This window comes from Cervus elaphus, chromosome 2 (assembly GCF_910594005.1).
Source record: "Cervus elaphus chromosome 2, mCerEla1.1, whole genome shotgun sequence".
Taxonomy (NCBI): Eukaryota; Metazoa; Chordata; class Mammalia; order Artiodactyla; family Cervidae; genus Cervus; species Cervus elaphus.
Genome location: NC_057816.1, coordinates 25,859,949 through 25,878,871, shown reverse-complemented (window position 1 = coordinate 25,878,871; position 18,923 = coordinate 25,859,949). Strand labels below are relative to the sequence as shown.

Below are 18,923 nucleotides of genomic sequence, written 5' to 3'. Positions count from 1 at the left end.
ACGGCAACCCACTACAGTATTCTGGCCTGGAGAATCCCCGTGGACAGAGGAGGCTGGCGGGCTACAGTCCGTGGAGTCGCAAAGAGTCCGACATGATTAAGCAACTCAGCACAGCAAACACACCCCATTGAAGGGGATAGCCTGTATCTTCTGGTGTCCACCGAAGCTTGAAATTCACTACTTGGCTTCCCCCAGCACAGAAGTTAAGATGAATTTCGCTACTGTCCTTTGCTCCCTGATGTGTGCTCCTCTTGACTTTGACCTTTCCTTTTGCATCTTCCTTTCCTTTTCCATAGTTTTTAAAGTGAAGCACTTTGAGACATGTTAACTGACTATGCGAACGTTTTGTTAATCATTAGAGAGATCCTAGACCAATAGAGAACCCAAATATTTCAATCTTATGCATCCATGGCATGTACTGATCCAGTAACAACTAGGTGGAGTTTCCTTGAAATACACGGATACTGGATCCTCTTGCCAAGTGGCTGAAAACAGAAGCTATGGATTCAGGCTGACTTGAGTTAGAATCCTGGTTCTGCTACTTCCTGGCTTTAGCTTTGGGCCCTTGGGCAAGGCACTTAGCCACAGTGAGCCTCAGTTTCCCCATCTAAGATATGGGATGATGTGAATTATAAGGATTGCTTGGAGGGTTAAAGGACAGACAGCATGTATAAAGGTTGGCATTTAGCAATCACCTGATAAATATTAGCTGCTATTCTATCACCCCACTGGTCAATACACTGCATATTCCCACTGAAACCTGGGCATTTTCTAACAATCTAAGGGCACCCACAACTTGTCCATTCATATTAACTATTCTATTTAATTCTCCCATGAATTATATAAGCTCAGTTACATAATAACTTTTATTATATATCCAAAAGAAGTAGTAAGGCATAATGTTCACTTACACAATTAACAGGCAGTCACCACAGGGTAACTCAGAGACACAAATGTAAACAATTTTAGTTCAGAACTCATCTGCATGATACATAAAGTGTGCACTGCTGCTGTGACTCTGCAGAAAAGCATTTCAAAGCTGGCCTCTGTGCCAGTGGCATCAGAACAGTCGTTTCAACAACAGATTTCTGTAAGTTTCAACAACAGATTTGTGTGCCCATAACGCAAAAATTCTGAGTCAGAAAAGTCTGACTCAGGCCCTCCTATGAACCTCTTTATTTCTGTGCAGAATACCAGACACTAGGCCACCAAGGAGCTGGTGGATCTCTATTTTTGAAAGGCTTCCCGGGTGATGTCTACTTATGTACAAGCAAGTAAATGTTAGTTGCTCAGTCGTGTCTGACCCTTTGCAACCCCATGGACTATAGCCCGCCAGGTTCCTCTGTCCATGGAATTCTCCAGGCAAGAAGACTGGAGTGGGTAGCCATTCCTTTCTCCAGGGATCTTCCCCACCCAGGGATTGAACCTGGGTCTCCCACACTGCAAGCAGGTTCTTCAGCATCTGAGCCGCGAGGAAAGCCCCAGGTTCTAAAACACTGATGCAGAGCACAATCATTTTTTGACTGGACGAAAACTGAAAACCATAGTTAAAGCACATTTTTTTTAGACTCTGAAATTACCAATTAGCTAGTAGGTGTTAAGTCTGACAATTAAAAAATAAACATTTATTCAGTGTGGTCATGGCTTGAGAGGGTCATCGGCTTTCCCCAGGTCATGGATGGCCTTGTTATCCAGCAGCTCCTTCTTCGCGTCACTTGGTCTCACTGCGTTGTTCAGCATTGCTCTGACCACAGTTATCACCGGCACAGAGTGCCCACTGGCCCAAGATTCCGGTAAGGAGCCAAAGAACTTCCTAACCAGCCATTCACCTGGGCGAGACTCCTGCCTATCACATAAGAGAACTCTAGAGAGAAAAAGAAAAGCGGGGGAACAGATGGTAAACTGCGTTCAGATCACTGTTGTTGTTGCTCAGTCACTAAGTCGTGTCCAGCTCTCTGTGACCCCATGGACTGCAGCACACCAGGCTTCCCTGTCCTCCCCTATCTCCCGGAATCTCAGACCATACAGGATGGTAACTGAACTGTGTCTCCCCAAATTCATGTTAAAGCCCTAACCCCCAGTGTGACGTCACCCAACACTAACCCGGATGGCACCTTGACCTTGGACTGGTAACCTCCCCTTCTGTGATGTTACTCTGTCAGGGCAGCCCAAACACCAGTCCAGTGTGAAAACAGTCTTATTTGGACATGAAGAGGATTCTGAAGAAGAAGGCAGCAAAAGCTACCCATGAAATTCCAGACTATTCTGAACCCGGCACCAACAACCATCTACCCCTTTCTTGAAAGCCCAAAGCTGGGTTCTTCGGGGAAGTGCTCTCCCTCCATACGACTTCTATTCACATCATAGATATCTTATTTGTCAGTCTCTTCAAATGAAAAAGCAGCTCCTAGAGAATAACCAACTTAAAGGTGTACTCCTAGGCAGTAGAAATACTTACCCAGGCCTAAATATGGAGTAACGATCAAATTTTAACTCTTCAACTCTAGCTTCCACTTCCCCCTGTTAGCAAAAGACATTTAGTATGTAATCAAGACCAACTTGCTGTAATGCTAACAACAAGAGTAACTTGGGGTTTTGAAGACAATCTGCTTCTGCAGGTCTCGTTATATGTAAATATCCTCTTTCAGATTTTCAGCTTCTAGAGTCTGGAAAGTGAAGGAAGAGATGACATGCAGTAGAAAATTAAAAAAGATGCACTGAACTATCTCAAAGTCTCTTCTAATGCTAGGGTTCTGAGCTTATCTTCAATACCAGAGATGGCAACATTTCATTTCATGCTTACCAGATAATTAACAAAGGGGAAGACACTGGAAATTATCTTTCAAATCACTCTTGATTACTAAATATATCCCGGCAAAAGAGCAGTCCCTGCAGCTATAAAAAATGCATAACATAATGCATTTAGTGCATTTTGGCATTACCTAGCATTTTATATTATTACTGCCAAAAAGCCAAGGTTCCCCAAAGTATATAAAAGACAGAAACATGCACAAACCTTGACTTGCAGATATAAAAAATTGCTTGACTTATCAGCTCCCTTAGAGGAGAGCAAGTTGAAATGCTTGCACCCTCCAGACTTTGCGAGCTCTGCAGACTTCAGGACATAATCACGATCAACACGGACAAATCCCTCCTAAGGGCAAAAAGAATGAGTTATTTCCAAACAGCTGTGAGTTTGTCTTAAAAATTACTCCTCAGCTTGGTGGCAGGTAAGCAGTCCTGCGGTGGGGAAGGAAGAGGATCTAAGTAAAATGAATCCTAGTAAAACATGAACGTCAGGCTCAGACCCTGGGAATGGCTGTGATGTGACGCTCAGGACGGATGTACCAGCTTCAGTAGCAAGGCCAGACTGTGATGAAAAAACAAGGACAGTGACATTGAAACCAGACACCAAGCAACTCTGCAATGAGCAAAAGAAACGATGATATTATCAGGCTGAGAGACTGTTTTTAGTCTCACATTTCTTTATCTTTAATCACTTTACAACCTTACCACCCTGTTTGTGTTTTCTCTGTTTTTTTTCAGTGTTAACTTTAACATGGTAGTGTCTCAAAAGACTGGCTGCAAACACTATCCAGGCACTGTGAGAATGAAGTCTATTTAATTTCCAACTCTTATGTATGTTTTACAACATACTTTACATGTTAGTAAGGAGTGCATCTGCAAACTTTTTACTGACAGGTGTATAATCAAGGGGGTTTCCCAGGTGGCTCAGTGTTAAAGAATCTACCTGACAGGCAGGAGACATGGGTTTGATCCCTGGGTTGGGAAGATCCCCTGGAGAAGGCAATGACAACACACTCCAGTATTCTTACCTGGGGAATCCCATGGACAGAGGAGCCTAGCAGCCTACAGTCCATGGGGGTCGCAAAAGAGTTGAATAAACAACAACATATAATTAAGAATGTCTGGAGACCCCTGATCTAGACTCAGCCCAGTGATGGTAGCTGTTGGGTCTTTCTTAGTTCACATCTCAGCATCTGTATGCCCAGTACCTGGTAGGTACTCCAAAAATATTGGAATGAATAAAAGTCCAGTGAAAGCAGAAAAAAGGCAAATCCAACTAGGAAAAAAATAAGAGGCAATCAAAGGAGGAGGGGAGAGGATGGTGTAAACAAGATAATATGGACTCATTTTTATTTTTAGGGTCTAACTGAAGGACACATGCCTATATCCAGAAAAGGGAATTCCGTGTAATAGCTTCTTGGGACCACCACAAGGCCGGGCATACTCAAACTCAGGACAGCTGAAAAGAAGTCTAAAGTCCAGTGAAGTTGAACTTCACAAGTACCCACAATTATATAATGAGGTTTCACATAAGGAGGATTCCAAATCTGAAGGCTAGATTACTGTCTCAGTGATTTTTTTGTTGTTTTTAATTAAAAATCTGCTCAAACAGAGACTCTGTAACCATCTAGAGGGATGGGATGGGGAGAGATATGGGAGAGAGGTTCGGGAGGGAGGGGACATGGGTGTACCTAAGGTTGATTCTTGTTGCTGCTTGACAACAAAATTCTGTCAAGCAGTTATCCTTCAATTAAGAATAATTAAATTTTTAAAAGTCTGCCCTCTCGTAGTTATTGATCCTAAATGTATATATCTTTCATAGGATAGATAGAAGGCACTTTGAGAAACATCACAGCCAACCCCCTCACTGTGGAGATGTGACCACAAGGCCCAGTATTCCAAGAACTCCCGGCTAATAAGTGAGAGAGCTGAGAACAGCATGCAAATTCCTGACTCTCTAAGCAGGGCTTCCCACTTGTACCCATGTTCCTTCTTACTTCACACCGTCTCCAGCTAATGGCAAGACTAATTCATTGTTGTGGTAGACAGAATAATGGCCCCTCAAAGATGCCCACATCCTAATCCCCACACCTGTGAATGTGTTACAGGCTGCATGGCCAAGGTGAATGAAGGTTGCGGGTGGAATTATGGCTGCTAATCAGCTTTTTCACTCTCCTCTTTCACCCTCATCAAAAGGTTCTTTAGTTCCTCTTCACTTTCTGCCATTAGTTCAGTTCAGTTCAGTCGCTCAGTCGTGTCCGACTCTTTGTGACCCCATGAACCGTAGCATGCCAGGCCTCCCTGTCCATCACCAACTCCCGGAGTCCACCCAAACCCATGTCCATCGAGTTGATGATGCCATCCAGCCATCTCATCCTCCGTCATCCCCTTCTCCTCCTGCCCCCAATCTTTCCCAGCATCAGGGTCTTTTCCAATGAGTCAGCTCTTGGCATCAGGTGGCCAAAGTATTGGAATTTCAGCTTCAACATCAGTCCTTCCAATGAACACTCAGGAATGATCTCCTTTAGGATGGACTGGTTGGATCTAAAGTGGTATCATCAGTGTATCTGACGTTGTTGATGTTTCTCCCAGCAATCTTGATTCCAGCTTGTTATTCACCCCACTGTGGGATTTTGCATGATTTACTCTGCATATAAATCAAATAAGTGGGGTGACAATACACAGGCTTGAGGTACTCCTTTCCCAATTCTCAAACAGTCCTTTGTTCCATGTCCGGTTCTAACTGTTGACCTGTATACAGGATTCTCAGGAGATATGGAAGGTGGCCTGGTATTCCCATCTCTTTAAGAATTTTCCACAGTTTGATGGGGTCACAAAGAGTCAGACACAACTTAGCGATGAACAACGACAATGAGTGACAACCACCTTGACGCTGAAAAAGGTTATTCTGTATATCCAACTGGGCCCAATGGAATCACAAGAGTCCTTACAGTGGAAAAGGGTAGCAGAAAAGGAGGCTGGAGCCAGGCAGTGTGAGGGGCACTGGATCCCCCATTGCTGGCCTTAAAGATGGAGGAAGGGACCATGAACCCCTGTGGCCTCTAGAGCCAGAAACTGTAAAGAAATGGATTCTCCCCTAGAGCCGGCAGAAGAGAATGCAGCCCTGTCAACACCTTGATTTTATCTCAGCAAAATCCACATCTGCCTGCTAACCATAAGATGATAAATTCACGTTGTTTCAAGCCATTAACTTTGAGGGAATTTGTTACAGCAGCAATAGGAAACCAATACAGAATTCAATCCTAAAACAAGAGGTCTGAGCAAACTTTCCAAACCTTGTCTTGCAGTGGATCATAAAAGAAAACAGATTTTCAGTTTAGGACTGGCTATAAAGTGTTCATAAACTAAACATCTTCTGCAACCAGCCCCCAGAAATAGAGCATCACTGTTACCCCCAAAACCTGTTTTGTCCTCTCTTTTCATCACACCCCACAGAGAATTTTTGACTATGTCCACGACCTGCAGGACAGTGTTGTTCCTTTGCCTTTCCTTCTTTTAGATGATATAACCTTAACTATTAGCCAGGTATCATCCCCATCTCCTTTCGTGTTGTAGACTTTGACATTCAATCCTAATTCTGGACTGGAAGACCTATCCTACACACTGATTGAAATTCTCTCTTGCTGCTTTTCTAAATGGGTGTGCAGCAAACTGATTTTAATACTCAGCACATCCTGAGAGTGGGACGAGACTGACCTCCTCAGAGCCATTCTCTGAATTGAGATTTTACATGTGCTGAAAAATGTGCCAAGAACCACCCAAAATGACATCGAAAAATTCAAAAACACTCTACTTCTCTTCCATACCTATTTTCTTCCCCTCACTCCAATTCACCAGAACTCTGATTTTCATAACAGGTCCACTATTTCCAATAAAATTACAGTGTTGACGAGTGAAATTCCTTTTTGTTGTCGCTGCTGGTTTAGCACTATTTCTTAGAAGGATTATTAGAACTACCTCTGTCAAAAAACGTTTCTTCTTTCATCAGCGTCTTTAAAAATAAGGGAAAGCATCAGCCAATCACAAGGCTCTAGACCGACGCCGTGGCTCTCACTTAATCCAAGGCCAGTAAAGGGATAATTTGATTAAACTGAGACCCCAATTTATTTGGCTTTAGTTCTGGATCAACCTCTCCTTAATAGAGTCCTGTCGTCTCCGATTGTTTGATGAAAATTAAAGTGACATAAATACCATGGGACTTTTTTCAATCTGATTAGTCAGCTAAGGCACATCAATAGCACCCCAGCCATCAGCCTCTGGCGTCCCTCCTGTCACCCGCCGGGCGAAGGGCTGACAACGGCTCCTTGCGGGACGAGCACCCACGCTGCTGCTGCGACCCCCACACTTGGCCCATCAGTCCTGCTCAATGGGGCCCTGTTGACAAGGTGCCCATACCTTTCTCCACCGCTGTTCTCTGGACAAAGCAAAATACTGTTTTATTAGCAATCAATGGCTGTTAATCCAAAACGATTTCACAAATCCTCTGAGCCCTCAAGCTGATTATAAATACGCATCTTTCCAAGCCCACAAACTTTGAATTTCACTTCCCCCACCCTGATGCGTGGCCTTTCAGCTGGTGAATGAAACTCAAAAGCAAAGGGTCAACGGCTTTCAAGGACTTGGAAACCAAACTAAATGCGATCCCAGCGACTGAGTCCGAGACACCGACACATAACTGGTTTTCTCTGGAATGAGGAAGATGCTGTTTACAGACCGAAGGGAGCTATCTTTAAAACCTTATTATTAACACCCTTTCTTGTTCTCTAGCAGCTCAAATAAAAAAGCAATAGAAAAACAAACTAAAACAAGCTACTCCATATCCCAGAAACACAATTTTCGGAAAAACTGTACTTAGTTTCCCCAACCATATAGCAGGAAAAAACAGACGTCTCTTCTGAGAGCATTAAGTCCATTATATTATTGTGTCTTTATGATCCACAGTTGGTGTGTTTTACCCTAAGACAGGAATCAGAGTCTGTCTAGAAAAAGGAATTGATTAAATAAATTGCCACTATAAATTTCCTTTTCCAGTACCTGCTCAAAAGAATAAACACAATATACTCCTATGACATAGCAGAGAGCGCTTTGTGAGCTCCACAAACATCTACGGAGACAAATTCTCTAATTACTCTTTACGTCTTATGACAATCCAAAACTACTAAGTATTCTTTCTAATCTTTGCCAATGCCTGCACACCGGGAACACTGTGCCTTAGGAATAACTCATCCCGACACAGTATTTCAATACCGACTGATACGACAAGCAAGCAGTGGGAATGACGCAAGGTCAAGAAGAATCTTTTCCAAGAAGGGAGGATCTATCATCCCGCAAAGGGTCCCACTTGGCCATATTGCTGCTTCAGATTCTTTCTCCTCCACTCCCTTTTCAATCCAACCCTACAAATTAGACTAGAAAACAAAGAGATGCCGACCAACAATGAATGGTATGACCTGAGACCCCCATGTGTTCCTGTCCTGGAGAGCACGTCTATACTTCAAGTACGGAGTGGGAAGCAAGGTCTTGGTGAGCCAAAGAGCTCTGGAGAGGAAAACAAAATCTTACAGAGATTCCTGAGCCAATCTCCATGTTCTCACACATTTTTTTTTTCCCATATGGGGCACTCTTTTCTCTGTGTTTTAAAAGTCAAAGAATTTTGCAGGCCAAAGGGGCTGCAGTGGTCACCTCCCTCTCAGCACAAACAAGGAGGCCATGATCCTCGGGAGCTAATTGGCATACCCAAGGCCCCATAGCCACTCGGTATCCAAACAGAGCCTATAATCTGGGTCCCTTGAACCATCTGGGACCTCACTACTTCACAAGTCCCCTCCTAGACATCAAATAAAACAGTAGAGGTGACAACAGGGGCTGGCAAACTTTCCCTGTGAAGGATGAGATAGTAAATATGTGCAGATTTACAATTGTCATTACACACCTCTGCCATCATCGTGCAAATGTAGCCATTAATAATACATAAAGTAATGAAAATATTTCAATAGAATTTTATTTATGGATACAGAAATTTGAATTTCTTATATCCTTATATGTCATGACACATTTTTCCTCTTTGAAAATTTTTAACCACTTAAAAATATAAAAACATTTATAGAACATAGTTCAAGGGCTATTCAAAAACAGGCAGGCTGTATTCGGCCCACAGCAGTGTGCAAGTGCCTGGTTTAGAAGAGTGTATTATTAGAATCAGAAGCCCAGAGACTTCAATGATGCCTAATAAACGTGACAGTAGCTGTGTTAATCACATTAATGGTACCGTTCATTTGATAGACTCCAAGAGCCTGGACTTCAGAATCCTGTGCTGAGCTGGTGAGGACATAAATGAAAAGATGAAACTACAATAACACCCCCCTCAAACTCACTAACCAAATCCTTCACTTAATAAGGAGAAAGCACCATTCTCAGTGGCACCTCTTTTTTTGCACTTCACTTACAGCCAATGTAGATCTGCTTTTCAAGGGATATTTCAACCTTCACTGGCACCTAAGTTACATAGCAAAGCAAGGTGAAGGCCATCTGGGTCAACAGTACCTGGAAAACCAGCAGGTAAGGAGGACTAATACTGCCCAACGCCTCCTGAAAGCAGGCCCAACAAGAAGAAGAAAGTTGGCTGCATCAGAATCCCCCAAGAAGCCTATTAAAAACAGGCTTTCAACCTCAGATTCTGATGCAACACATCTGGATTAGGGCCAGGTCACAAAGTCCCTGCATTGATTGGACAACTATGGCTTGTGACTGTGAAAAGATGATCAGCATCTCACCAGCTACTGCTAAAGGAAACGGTTTTCCAAACAGCTCAAGACGGCTAACAGACCTACCCCTTGCACCAGCGTCAACAGAAATCTTGGTAGACTGTATTTTATGGTTGCAACCTTCTCCCCTCAAAATTCATATGTTGAAGGCCTAAACTCCAGTAAATGTGTCCTTGTTTGCAGATGTAATTAGTTAAGATGAGATCATACTGAGTAGTCGCTCAGTCATGTCCAACTCCTTGCGACCCCATGGACTGTAGCCAGCCAGGCTCCTCTATCCATGGAATTCTGCAGGCAAGAATACTGGAGTGGGTAGCCGTACCCTTCTCCAGGGGATACCCTCCCGGAAGCCATACCCTTCTGACCCAGGGAATGAACCCAGGTCTCCCACATTGCAGGCAGATTCTTTATAGTCTGAGCCACAAGGGAAGCCCCATACTGAGTATGGTGGTTCTTAATTCAGTTTGACCAGTATTGTTATAAAAAGGAGAAATTTGGACATGGCCACTGGCAGGTGGCGCTAGTGGTAAAGAACCCACCTGCCAATGCAGGCGACAATGACTAGGGTTTGACCCCTGGGTCAGAAAGATCCCTTGGAGAGGGGCCTGGCAACTCACTCCAGTATTCTTGCCTGGAGAATCCCACGGACCAAGGAGCCTGGCAGGCTATAGTCCATAGGGTCGCACAGAGTCAGACAGACTGAAGTGACAGCATGCACACGAAAGTATGTAGGAAAAACGCCATGAGAATAGACACAGAGAGAAGTCAGCCATCTGCAGGTCAAACAGAGAAGCCTGGAAAGCATCCTTCCCTCCCAGCCCTCAGAAAGGACCAACACTGTCAATACCCCGATCTCAGATGTCCAGACTTCAGGACTGGGAGACAGGAAATTCCTGTTGTTTAAGCCACAGGGGTTATCATCTTTTGTTATGACAGCCCTAGCAAACTAATACAATGAAGGTCAAAGGGAAATAAGTGGGCTACTCAGAAGGCTTCAACACTAGAGATAGAAACCCTGAATTTCTTGAAGTTCCTCTACTGGAAACTCAGGGTACTAGATGAAAATGTGGGCTGTTTCAGTTACAAAACAGCTACAGAACGACACTTGGCTAGCCACCAACTTGCAAAAGCCATCCAATGACCTTATTTTTAAAAAACAGACAGGCTGATTCATGTCAATGTATGACAAAAACCACTACAATATTGTAAAGTAATCAGCCTCCAACTAATAAAAGTAAATGAAAAAAATAAAAAATAAAGCCCAGATACCATGAAAAAAAAAAAAAGACAGACAGGGTTCCTGACCAGAATACCATGTGGGGTGAGGCCCCCATCAAACAACTACCTAGTCACTTGTGAACTGTCACTTCTTTTAAACTGCCTTAAGTTATCACAACCTCCAAGCTTTATATTGCATCCAATCTAAATTAGTTTCAAATTAAAAACAAAAAAGACTTCTGGAGGAAGTGTCAGCTTATTTCCTGTCACTATCTTCTTAAACCATTTATGCCTTAACTAATTTCTGAGATTATATATTTGGTTTACTAGTCTTTTCCTTACTCATTAGTTACTTTTATCTTTTCAAACTGTTTGGAGAACAAAAGGTATTGAGCAGCCTGTGGGGTGGGGAAAAAACTCCCATCAAAACAAAAATGTTCCGGACAGGGAACACACCCAAATCCTGATTAAAACTGCATTACGTAATTTGAATGCAATAAAACAATTTAGACTTTCCCCTGGAGAGCCCTATGAGATTTGCCTTCTGTCATGAAAGTCAATCGCTCTATGCCTAATGCAGTGTTTTTTATTTTGCTGAGTCACCACCAAAGTCAGGTCGGCAGTTGAGACCGTGGAACCTGCAGGGTACTAGAACAAAAATTTTTCCATGCTTTTAGAGGGCACAAGGCTTGTGACTGTCCCTGGGACAGAAAAGACAGCATGAGCTGCTCGGCAGGAAAATGACCCTTCGTAGGAGAGATGATGTGCCAATTCCAGAGAGAGTCAAACTTGATAATCCTCATTTCCCAGCAAAGAACTAAAAAATCAATTGTTCCTCTGGGCACATGGCAAAACTACAGAAAATCTGGAAATTTGTCCCTAATGAAAGCATAAATGGAATTATTCTTTGGATCACCCAAAGAGCCCAGAGAAATACATCTGAGGCTAACTTCTTGGTTGGTATAAATCAATAGTTCTTAACCGTGCGTTCTCTGAATGATTCTGATGCCTGGGCCTGTTTATAAACCTATGGTAAGCCCCCATGGGACCATCGTGGTCCTGCATGTTAACAGACATGTTTAACTCCAGCAAGTAAATTCGTTAGGGAGATAAACTATAGTCAAGGTATAAATTAAATAAGATGTACGCATTACTTGCTCAGGATCCACATAGTAAGCTTTGATTTCTAACTATATAGTAAAGTTTGACTTCTAGACAGAGGCTGATGCAATTTAGAATGCAATTTATCATTAAAAAGCAAATAAAATGTGTGTGAAGACAGTTCTGAGTCAGTTAAGGCTGAATCACCACAGGGGTTGAATCATCGCTGGAGGCTGAGTCATCACTGGAGGCTAGCTGAATCGTGCCTCTGATGTTCTAGCGTGGAAGCTTAAGGCTCTGCATGAAAATAGGTTGAAGCAAATCACTCAAGTGAGAGCGATCAATTTAAGGCATTTATAAAGAAACAAAAAAACCTACTGCTAAGAGTATGAGCCAGTTACTTTTACTCAAACCTTAGTCAGAGGATGGAGTGACCACAATATTTGTAAAAGGCAAGACCATGAAATATCTATGACGGGATCTGAACTCAAGGATTATGTTGAAGGAAAGATGAACTTATCAGTACTATTTAAAATATAGCAAATGCTAGGGCAGCACATGGAATCTTAAATGTTAAGTGCTAATATACACTTAAGCACAGCAAAAGCAAAAGGGGGAGCAAAAATGGAATCTCTGACGTGACTGACAAGAGAAAAGGGAAAAGGGTGGTGTTATTTCTTCCTTACCGCCCCAGCTTTTTTTCTCGTGGTACCCAGGCAACAGAATCCAACATCATGACCTTGAAAGGCAGAAGCATAGTCATCCAGTTTCTCAAAGTCCACCACTTCTTGATTCTAGACAAGAGAGACATAGCTGTATATTACTTGACGTTATTAAAACAAACAGGAAAAAAAATACTCCCTCTAGATTTAAAGAATAAATGAGAGAATACTACTAGAGTCCATTCACTTAACATCACATTTTGCAAGCTCATTTTCTTCCAGAAAAAGCAATAAATCTAAATTTAAACATCAACAATGTACTTAAATGTCTACAGTACACACAACTGGACTACAGGTGATCTAGCTCTCTTAAGTCAGGTTCAAATATACTTTTCTCTCTGGAAAAATAAAAGACCTCTCTATATATTACCAGGAGAAATACCAATGAGGTATAATGTCAAGGAAGGAAATGGTGTCTGGAATCTCAAAACCTAGGTTTGAGTCTTGGGTTTGCTGCTTACTAGGCATGATAATCATTTTGGCCAAGTTATTTATATGTCTCAGTTCCTTCATCAATAAAATGTGAAAGATAACCTTTCTTTCAGTCTAAAGCAGCATTAGAATCAGGCAGCAGGTTCTTGACAAAAAGCCACACTCCTAGGTCTCATGCCAACACCGTACTTTTGATAAGCACCCTTGCTAATTCTCACACTCGTGAACATTCAAGAAACTCCATCTAACCTCTTAAGTTTGCTGTGAATTTAAAAAAGAAAAGTTTCAGAAGTTCCCATCATCCAGGAGTTTACACAAAATGTTGCTTTTCCCTCTCTTTCAAAAGCATTTTCCTGGCACTCTACCCAATGCTGAAGAAAAGAATGCTTACAGAAAGTGCCTGACCAAAAGAAGTGCCACCAAAACTCGGCCATCAAAGCACAAAACTCCATTTCAGTTTCTAATGGCCAGAAGTGTCCGACCTCATGCCCCATGAAGTCAGACTATGAAGATCACATATTACCTAAGTCTTAGAACACAAAAATCCTGAGAGACCAAAAACATATGCAAAATGACCCGCAGGAGTCAAGGACATTTATCTGTGAGACAGTTGTTAACTGGAATGTTCCACCTGTGAAACCTGTGGGAACAGCTGGAGATACCAGAATTACACTACAGTTTAATTTACTGCAGTTTACAAATTACTCCCTTTACAAATCTCCACCAAGCTCAAGCTTCAAATATTTAGAGGATGAGCACCAGACTGCAGTCTGCTGTATCAGTGGGTCAACCAAGAAAGTGTAAGTGACAGTAAAAGGATGATTCAACTTATAGACACAAGCCTGCAGCCCTAAGAAGTCAGGCAGGGCAAATTCTTGCAGCTGAATAAGAGCACATCTCAATGCCAGAAAGCATTTCCCACTCCACAAACCATCTTCTGATTCACTGACATTAGTGTCAAGTGGACAGGTAAAGAAAACAAGCAATGGGGTTGAGAAAATTGCCCTAGGTCGCAGGACTGTTTTTTCTAGAAGCCATATTGAAGAACCCTCGCAACATGGTTCTTCTCTTCGTCCCTGGCCTCCCTTTCACCTCGGCTCCACCTTATGGGGGTCCGGACTGAGAGAAGGACTTTGTTCAAGTGAGGAAGAGGCCCACCTGGACATACAACCCAGCTTCCAGTAAAGCCTCTCACAGGCCAACCATGGTCACACTTGAACGCCTCTTGGGACCACCGCAAGCCTTGCAGCAGAAAATACCCTCACCCTGAAGCAACACTGCGGGGACACTTTTGAGTCCCAGCTCAAATACCCACCACGTTTTTATAAGCTTCCTCGTCCAACGTGAGCTTCCTCCGGCCAATCAGCGTGACTTTGGAAAACAGGCCCTGTTCCAGAATTTCTTTCAAGAGCACTCTGCCGGTTTCCCCGCTGGCGCCCAGAATAAAGACGGATTTATTCTGCATCCTGAAGTCTTCCCGAAGCTTCGGCAGGGCTTCTGTCTCGGCCATACTGCAGAAATAACATTAACAGGTGCTGGTCTCGGGGACGTTTCAGGGGCGGCCGTGCTCCCCCCGAACAAGGGTAGGTTGTGTGTTTTGGAGGAAGGTACGGTTCTTCTCCGCAGTCTGGGCCCAGGGGAAAGTGCAGAGTCACCGGCAGGGCGGGGCGCCCTGGCCGTTCCCCAGCACCTGAGCCAACCCACACCTCAGAAGGGGCTGGAACAGGGGCTGCGCCCAGGTGCCACAAACTGCCGGTACCAGGACGCCCCGTGTCCCGCACGGTGTCCCCGACTCTGGCCCCTCCTTCCTCCAACCACAGGGGGCGCGGAGCCCAGCTCGGTCCCCCAAGCGGAGGGGTTACCTGAGGCTGGCCCCGGGCCCCACGTCCTCGGGCTGCAGCAGGAGCAAGGCGGCTACCAGCGCCGCCACCCCCGCCGCCGCCGCCGCGGCGCTCAGAGCCGCGGGCCGGGACATCCGGCCATCCCTCCAGGCCCGCGTTCCCTGGCCCCTGGCACGCCTCGGCGGGGCCCCTCCCAGCTCGACGCCTACCGGGACTTCGCCTTCCGGGTGACTTCCGGGTATCGCTGCTCGCCCCGCCCAGAGGGATGGGGCCCGGTGGGGGCCGGAGGGTGCGGCCTAGGCGCGCCCAGAGCACGTGGCTGCGCCCTGCTGGGTAGAAAGCTCGGAGACCTCTCCCTCAATGTCGGGGATCTCTGGGCCCCTCTCTCCAGCGTTTTTCCTCACCCTCTAGGCTGCGTTGGCCCGCATCCAAGGCCTCGGCCAGTAGCCTTGACCTGCGTTTGACCCTTTCCAAAACCTATAATGTCAACTGCATGTTGAACATCCTCATCTTGAATTCACATCGAAACGTAACCCTTCCCTTCCAACCGCCCCCAAACAGCTGTAAAATCAGTCTCCTCCTGGCCTCTCTTGGGTGTGACTGTCTATTCATTTGCACAATCTTCATTAACCCTGTCCCTCTCAAGTCAGAAATTCGGACTCTTCCCCCTCTGACTCCTTTGGCCGGCCTTTCCACATTCTAAATTAATCACCAACGCTTGCCATCCTCTCTGCCTTTCAAATATTTGTCTTATGCAATTCCAGCTCTCATCTTATCTCACCAGTACAACTGGTTTCCCTGCCTAGGTTCTAGATGGTTGAGCCAGAGCAACCTTCCACACGGTTCCCCTGTTCACTCTTTGGAGCCAATATCCATGTATTAGAACATAGTTATCTACACTGGGCCTGTCCTGGATTTTGGAAGTCCTGGACAGGAGTTAGAATCATAAGCTAGAACCTGAACAACAGAGACTGATTGTGTTGTGGACATTGGTCATTGTTGGCTGCCCAGCATTCAAATACTAGTCTTATTTTGTGCTTATTTTATTAGTCGCTCAGTTGTGTCGACTTTTCCAACCGCATAGATTGTAGCCTGTCAGGCTCCTCTGTCCGTGGGATTCTCCAGGCAAGAATACTGGTGTGGTTTGCCATTTCCTTCTCCAAGTCTTATTTTAGAGAATTACAAAATAAATGGGATACAGGGCCCCACCTCCTACTCTAGAAGGCAAGTAAAACATCTTTCCTCTCCAACTGCCAGGGAATTATTTTACATGCAGGTGAGACCTAGGCTCAGACAGACAGACACTTCTCATCTAGGTTTTTCACTTTGGAAGGTTATAAAATGATGCTGTGGGAAGCTGAGAAAGAGTTTGGTTGGACAGAGCAATCGTATAGGATAATATCATCCTGGGATCTGCCAGTGATCTGATGGCCTAATTGATTGTTTCACTTTCTTTAATTCCTCCCTGTGTTCAAAGGCTGTTCATTATATTTCCTCTTGTTCCTTTTCTTTCTTTCCTTTCTTTTTTGGCAATAGTTTCATTTTTGCTTAAGCTAACCAAAGCTACTTTCTGTTGCTTGCAACCAAAAACCTTAACTGATACAGAACAGAGTGTTTCATTCCCTGCTAGTCTGCCACGGTGTTGGATTCTTCCATTAGAGTTCCTAGAGCATTTCTGCTAAAAGGCAACTTAAAACCATGCCAGCTAACACTGTCTCAAGAATTCATTAATCAAACGTATTGCAGAGATGATTAGCTTTGTAGTGTTAATTCTCGTTTTTAAAAAATCCTGTCATAATTAATATACAATAAAATCAGTTCAGTTGCTCAGTTGTGTCCGACTCTTTGCAACCCACAGATTGCAGCCAGGCTTCCCCGTCCATCACCAACTCCCAAAGCTTGCTCAAATTTATGTCCATTGAGTCAGTGATGCCATCTAACCATCTCATCCTCTGTCATCCCCTTCTCCTCCTGCCTTAATCTTTCCCAGCCTCAGAGTCTTTTCCAATGAGTCAGTTCTTTGCATCAGGTGGCCAAAGTATTGGAGTTTCAGCTTCAGCGTCAGTCCTTCCAATGAATATTCAGGACTGATTTCCTTTAGGATGGACTGGTTTGATCTCCTTGCAGTCCAAGGGACTCTCAAGAGTCTTCTCCAACACCACAGTTCAAAAGCATCAATTCTTCAGCATGGATACATACAATAAAATGCATGGATGGAAAAGGTTCTGTCCCATCCTTTTAGATAATTCATCTTCATATTCATATGAAGATAATTCATCTTCGTATTCATCTTTGTATTCATCTTCATAACCGCCACTAGAAACAAGATACGGAACATTTCTGTCACCTAAGAAAGTGCCTTCAATGCCTCCCATCCCAAAGGTGACCATTTTCTAATCTATCAGTTGGTTAGTTTTGTCTGTTATAGAACTTCATTAAATAAAATCATATAGCACATACTCTTTTGTGTCTCAAGTCTTTTGCTCAGCATAATGTTTTTAAGATTCATCTCTATTGTTTGTAGGCCTGTGTTATGACTTTCATGGATCCTACGGACTTCAATGAGCCCTTTCCTTCATAAAAAATAACATTTATCTCCTATAACTGTTACTGTAATGATAAATACATATTATATAATAAAACATTTTCATCAACCTAAAAGTTCATTTTTTCCTTCTGATTTTAAAAGAAATTGAAACATTTCCATGGGCCTGGGCACTGTGCCTACTCTGCTAAATGGGTAAGTCAAACTTGGTTGCTTCATGTATCAGCAGTTTTGTTCCTTTGTTGCTGAGTAACAGTACATTGGATGATTAGCCCATGACATGTTTAAACACTCTGTTGATGAACATTAGGTCTGTTTCCTGTTTTTAGCTATTATGATTAAGACTCCTATGAACATTCTTCTACTAGTCTTTCTGTAGACACAGGTTTGCATTACTCTTAGGTAAATACCTAGGGTAGGAATGACCAAGGATTTCTCCCACCCACTTTTTAAAAATTTTAGCCATTTCACTGGATATTACATGGTCTTTCTTGTCTTTTAACAATAGAGCTCTGAGTTTTATCAAGCCATGTGGCTGACCATTTATATTCTATATTTCCCAACATCACTTTCAAGTCCGTTTGAACATGTGACAATGTTTTAGCCAATTAGCTGCAAGCCGAGATATGTGCATACTCAAATCACATTTTAATAAGAAAGCTACCTGCTTTCCCTTCCCTTTCCCTTTTCTCCTTTCCTTATGCAAAGATGCGAATGTGGTATGAGTGAGCCAGTTCTAACCATAAGCAGAATGGCAGAGTAAGAACCTGGACCCTGAGTCCCTGGATCAATTCATAGAACAGAGCTATCTGCCTCCTACCCTGGACTGTTTGCCCACTTTCGGGCTGTGGGATAGGTCAACTTCTGTCATGTTGGAGCCACTATAATGTGTCACAGCAGCTTCATCAACATTTTGCCTAATATAAGATGCTTTGAGTCAATCATGTTCATGGATACTCACTGGATACTGGATACTGATTCTCTAATGTGAGCTAAATACTGTGCTAGGTACTATAGACTTTTCCAGGATGAATCAGATACAAGACAAATGTACTCTAACCTGAGATGGTAAGTTATTAATACTTGGGGAGCTAAATAAAAGTACAAGTTAACATTATCCAACATCTCCCAAACTTTCATAGGGTAGCACATGATAAATGTAAATGAGTGGACTGACAAGGGATGGAACTCAGAAAAAGATAAGCCCATGGCTCTTCTTCTCTGACAGTTGGCCGAGCATCAATACCCTTAGATAAAATGATACAACCTAGACTACTAAGGCAACAGGGCCACAAAATTTCAGAGCAAATAGGAAGGGAAAAGAGGGAGGCAAAGGAAACACAAGAAAGCTGGGGTAGCATGAAAAGGTCCTGGGCCAGAAGACCTGCCTGTCAAGTCCACTTTTGACCTTATCTTTGACTGAGATGAAGTTTCTTCATTTATCTTGGCCTTCATATTCTTATCTGTAAAA

The 18,923-nt window shown here is 43.5% G+C and overlaps 1 protein-coding gene across 1 annotated transcript; it reads right to left on the bottom strand.

Moving 5' to 3' along the window:
• Nucleotides 1-948: 948 nt before the first annotated feature.
• Nucleotides 949-15,129, bottom strand: HTATIP2 (HIV-1 Tat interactive protein 2). The gene is made up of 6 exons (XM_043875080.1): nt 14,929-15,129; nt 14,382-14,577; nt 12,599-12,706; nt 3,017-3,154; nt 2,459-2,520; nt 949-1,864 (listed from the first exon to the last, which is right to left on the bottom strand). Exons 1-6 carry the CDS (start codon nt 15,039-15,041, stop codon nt 1,639-1,641), a joined length of 843 nt encoding a protein of 280 aa, XP_043731015.1. The 5' UTR covers nt 15,042-15,129; the 3' UTR covers nt 949-1,638.
• Between the last annotated feature and the right edge of the window lie 3,794 nt (nt 15,130-18,923).

Bases quoted from the DNA above. Each gene is read 5' to 3' on its own strand.
- HTATIP2 (XM_043875080.1), bottom strand. From the start codon at position 15,041: ATGTCCCGGCCCGCGGCTCTGAGCGCCGCGGCGGCGGCGGCGGGGGTG. The intron at 3,155-12,598 runs GTAAGGAAGAAA...TTTTGCCCTTAG, and splicing joins CGAGAAAAAAAGCTGGGGCG to GAGGGATTTGTCCGTGTTGA. The intron at 2,521-3,016 runs GTTTGTGCATGT...TTTTGCTAACAG, and splicing joins TTTTATATCTGCAAGTCAAG to GGGGAAGTGGAAGCTAGAGT.